General features: G+C 36.5%; 1 protein-coding gene across 1 annotated transcript; it reads left to right on the top strand.

The window, feature by feature from the left end:
* Window positions 1-2,913: 2,913 nt before the first annotated feature.
* LOC104906571 (carboxylesterase 1) lies at window positions 2,914-4,259 on the top strand. The gene has a single exon (XM_019252427.3). It carries the CDS (start codon window positions 3,019-3,021, stop codon window positions 3,967-3,969), a length of 951 nt encoding a protein of 316 aa, XP_019107972.1. The 5' UTR covers window positions 2,914-3,018; the 3' UTR covers window positions 3,970-4,259.
* The last annotated feature ends 946 nt before the right edge of the window (window positions 4,260-5,205 follow it).

Raw genomic sequence — 5,205 nt, 5'->3', positions numbered from 1 at the left:
TATCAAACTCAACCAAAAGCTTAAACTGATGGTTAAGGCCCCAGGAATAGATTTATACTCTATCACACCCACTCACGCAAGAGCCCTTTAGGCTTGAAGTGTGGATGCAGCACAAGCCTCCTTCATATCTGGCGCTAAATATTCCACTGAGAAAGAAGGGGTGGATGAGATTCGAACCCGTGACCTTTTTGTCACGCTGGCTCTGATACCATGTCAAGGGACCAACTCAACCAAAAGCTTAAACTGATGGTTGAGACCCCAGGAATAGATTTATACTCTATCACTAGAGGAAGAAGAAACAAAAATGCTGATTTTGAATTATTTTTTTTGGAATGGTGGGTCACATGACCCACCATGCCAAAGGGTAGTACCATCACTGTCTTTATCCATGATGCACATCTCATCATTGTCAATTTTTATTATTATTGTTCTTACTAATTAATCTTCATGGAGCACTTCTTCCCATTATCATGGAAGTACTTCTCTTATAAATGTAATGCACTTCTCATTACCATCTTCAAATTTATTGATGCACTTCTCATCAAGTTCTAATGAATGGAGCACTTCACTGTTATGTCTCATCGACATTGTCATACAAATTTGACAATATCTACTACTACAACTTCAGAAAACTTCTCTGTATGCGTTCATTACGGCTTCCACCATTTTCAAATTGTTAATTATCTGATTTGCTTGTGAAGATTGCCCCTTCACAATAAATAATTTATCTCCCTCTTTTCTTATAGTAACCAAAAATGATATATTCATGGGGTAAAAAGGAACCAATCCACACATCTAAGAAAAAATCATTACTTGCCAAGGTTAATTGACACCACCCGCACAAATAGTTTTAAATAAGTCAACCTTTGTGCTATCTTACCATTTTAAGTCTACCTTTTGATTATCCCTGATTGAGTTAGGTTTGTATATCTGTTTTTTTTTCTATCTAGTTTTAACCTATTTGTGACTTGTTTAGTAGGTTGCGTATGATACGTGTTACAATATCCCACCGCCACCCTCGCCTCCCTCTCATGTTTTAGAAAAAGGAACATTGTAACACGTATCACAAGTAACCTACTAAATAAGTCACAAACAGGGTAAAACTCAATAGAAGAAAACAGACATGCAAGTCTAACTCAATCAAGGATAATCAAAAAAGCTAGACTTAAAATGGGAAGATCCCGCAACGCTTGATTTATTGAAAACATTTTTTCCTTTCTTTATTTGTTTTATATTTTGCTCTCCTAATTTATTTAAACTATTTTTTTCTCTCTTTTCCCTCCTTTTTTCTTCTTCATTTTTTTTGGATCTAACATGACGCTCTTGATACCATGATATAAAAGAAGAGAACAATATGGCGATAGAAGAAACACAACAAACTGATGCATTATTTGTTTTGCATACTGCATAAAATTATTTACAATTAAAGAAAAAAGTCTCTCTCTAAGGCGGCGTTCTCTAGGGTTTGAGTGATAGTTCTTCTGTTTCAAGCCTGTTAGTCTCTTTTTGCGAGTAGATTACCCTTGTTGGGGTAATTGTTTTGCAATCATGGCAGACGAGATTATCAATAAATGTTCTAAATTAAAAATTACAGAAGAAGAGGATCAAATCATTCCTCTCCATGAAGGCGCTAAGGATGATGTTCCGTTGGGGCTTGATCTCGCCATAGTAGGCAAAGTACTCACTGAAATCTCGCCAGCTCTAATTCTTCATTTTGAATTCTTGGGACAATTATTTCCTAACTCACATGTGGTTATTCTTAACACTCCCCCTCACATGTAAGTCACCTTTAATCTTGCAATCTGGATAGGTCATAACATCCTCTTTGGGCCTTCTCAGGACTTTTAACATGAGGTCAACTGGGCCCCTTTTTCGGGCCATCATAATTTTGTTGGGATATTTGTCCCAAATAAATCTTTAACACCTTCCTTCTTGCATTTCATAATGGGTCGGGATCGTCCCGCTTTGTTCAAGCCCATGTCGGAGGAGAGAGTGACCACATACAAGGTTGGTAGGGTTCCATCCTAAAACCACTTGGTGATTGGTGGAGTAACCCACCAACTTAATTATTTGTTAGTCAATCTCTCTAATTCTTCAATTTGGGACAATTATTTCCTACCTCACATGTGAATATTCTTAACAAGTTGTTTAGATATACGTGTATACCTCATTAGATAAGCGAATACTCATGATGTTAGGAAAGGTAAAAAGAAGAAAAAAAGATGCTAGAAATAAAATAACAATAGAAATGGCAAAAACAAAAAGAAATTGATGAAATTAGAAAACTGAAAGAAATTTGTGAAACAAAATAGTAGTAAATGGTGAATACGAACATAACTTTACTGTTACGCGAAGGCAGTTAGCTCTCAAGTGAATAGAACTTGAACAAAACATTAATCTCAATTTTAAAATATTACAGAGCTAAATTAAATAGATTGGTACTCCTAAATCCTAACACAACAACGTTAAACTCAACTCATTTCATTACAACCTTTAACGAACCCTAAAATAGAAAGACTTCAAATTTTCAAATGGGAAGTCCACTATGTACAACAATTACATCACCAATCCCGTCAAATAGTATAAGACTAGCATTTGCCTACATCAATCAGTAATTTAGTATGACTAATAAAATTCAACACCTGCTAAGAAAGACCAAATTTTAGCCGATAACACCTATCCTTAATCAACTGATTTTGACATAATGATTGCTTACTTTGTCTCTTAACGGCTTAACCAATTAGTTGGGATTCAATTCCTTAACCTTTAGAAAAAAAAAGAGATTTTTAGTCAGTCCTTTACTCTTATGTGGAGCACTCGAAACAAAGAGATTAGTCACTACTATCAACAGTGGATACCTTGTTCAACAAAAAAACAAAACATACATACCCTTGGAGAACAAGCATCAGGCCATCAGCATATCCATATAATGATATAATACATTAATACTATATAAACTAGTTCAATTGATTATTGACCAATTGATCTATTCATTTTACCACTAAGATTGAAAGAAAAATGTCAGAAAGTAACCAAACAAACCTTTACGAACTCATCCACATAACCCCAAACTCCGACGGAACATTCACTCGTTCACCGGAGTTTTACCCCACCGTACCTCCCGACTCCAACGCACTTTCTATCTCCAAAGATGTCCCTCTTAACCCTGATAAATCCACCTGGGTTCGAATCTTCCTACCTCGACAATTAAATAAAGATAAGAAGCTCAATATTATGGTCTACGTTCACGGCGGTGGATTTGTCGTCGCCAGCGCAGCTCACCCGAACTACCATGATTTTTGCTCTTACGCGGCGAGTCAACTCGGCGCGTTGGTTGTCTCGGTTGAGTATCGACTCGCTCCAGAGCACCGTCTTCCTGCTGCATACGACGACGTTTTGGAGGCGTTGAGTTGGGTTAAAGATGGTAAAGATGAGTGGGTAAAAGAGTATGGTAATTTTTCAAGTTGTGTTTTGATGGGGGATAGTGCAGGGGGTAATATTGTCTTTCAATCAGGATTAATGGCAGCCGTTAAGATTGATGATTTTAAACCATTGATTATTAAGGGGTTGGTTTTGATCCAACCGTTTTTTAGTGGGCTGGACCGGACCGGGTCCGAGCTGCGGTTGGTGAACGACCCGATTTTGAGCCTTGTAGTTAATGATTTCTGTTGGGAGCTCTCTTTGCCCGTTGGGGCGAACCGGGGTCATGAGTATTCTGACCCGATTAAAGGTGGTGGTTCGGGTTCGTTGGATCGGGTTCGGGATTTGGGTTGGCGGGTTTGGGTGGTTAGTAGTGATGGTGACCCGCTTTATGATCGGAGCGTGGAGTTGGTGAAATTGATGGAAAAGAGAGGAATGAGTGTGAAGGCTATGTTTTATGAAGGAGGTCAACATGGAATGTTTGTGGGTAATCCCTCTACGTACAAGGTAAAGGAATTGGTAGATTTTGTTGTTGATATTTTCACGTAAAAGGTTCATTTGGGTTTGGACTTTGGGATTACATTATTTGTTCACATGATTTCTCTAGGTTGCGCTCCCGTGAGTTGTGAAAATGAGATATGATTTGCTATTAGAAGGTGAGATTATTTTTCTGAAATCATGTGTGTAATATATACTCTCAAATCTCATTAGATGTTCATTTCGTTTTTCTTATATTTTCATGTTTGTGTGTAGTATTATTATTATCATATTATGTATAATTACAAATAAAGATTTGATATGCTTTTTATATTATGAAAAATTCATTCGGATGATTTCAACTATGAGTTTTTCACTTTTAATAATTTAACTATGGAAAAATTGGCTTCAACATCCTTCAACTATGCTTTTTATTTAGGAGGAAGTATTTGATTGGGTTTTGTCTTTCTTCTACATAAACTAATCTTGGTTTAACTTAGCTGCTTGGATGTCAATTTTTGCAATGAATTTTCATATTTCATCATGTAAAGTTATTGGCTTATTTTGTGTAAATTATGATCACTTTCTTATAGTTCAAGGTACAATGTTGGGTTAAATTTAACTCCCTATACGCTAGACATAATAAGTAGTTAACATAATCTATTGAAGTTTTTTTTTTTTTTTTTTGTGTGTGGATGAAGTTCTTGCTTCAAGCTCTGGGTCATGAGCGGTGGCATGGAAAAAGTAAACATTGAGTCTCAGTGTGAGTTGATGCTAAAGAAGAAGAGCAAGGAAGGAGTAAGGGGGGTAAGTATGCAAGTCAAGTTCAAGTTTGAGCTGCTTCAACTCGACTTGTTAGTATTTTGAGTCGAGTTCGAGTTTACTCGAATCAAGTTTTGACCGAGTAAATTTTGAGTAGCTTGCAGGTGTCTGATGTTAAAAGCAACTCTTAAATCAAAGATGTGTTGAATTTAGTTATTGTGCTATAGATAATTGAGTATTCAGTTTCTCTCGAGTTCTCGAGTCAAGTATCGAGTTCCTCAACTCGCTTGACCAACATCTCGAGTCAAGTTTTGACTTAATCAATTTCGAGTAGCTCGTGAGTTATCTCGTTTCACTTTCACTATTAGGGGAGTGCCGAAGAAGAAGAATAAGGGATAGAAAGGAAATAAAAAAAATAAATGTCCAAATAATAACTCGACATGTCATTTTACTCTTCAAACCCGTTTCTGTAGGTTATTAGAGCATTTTTGAAAGACGTTCACAATGATTGAGATAATTAGGAAATTAGTCATAATTGGAATTACT

The sequence above is a fragment of the Beta vulgaris genome, chromosome 3 (genome assembly GCF_026745355.1).
Source record: "Beta vulgaris subsp. vulgaris cultivar EL10 chromosome 3, EL10.2, whole genome shotgun sequence".
In the NCBI taxonomy this organism is placed as follows: domain Eukaryota; kingdom Viridiplantae; phylum Streptophyta; class Magnoliopsida; order Caryophyllales; family Amaranthaceae; genus Beta; species Beta vulgaris.
Note: the sequence above shows the minus strand (reverse complement) of the source record. Positions and strands in the feature narration are given on the sequence as shown.

What these genes read in the sequence shown, in the direction of transcription:
- LOC104906571 (XM_019252427.3), top strand. Translation starts at nt 3,019, where the DNA reads ATGTCAGAAAGTAACCAAACAAACCTTTACGAACTCATCCACATAACC.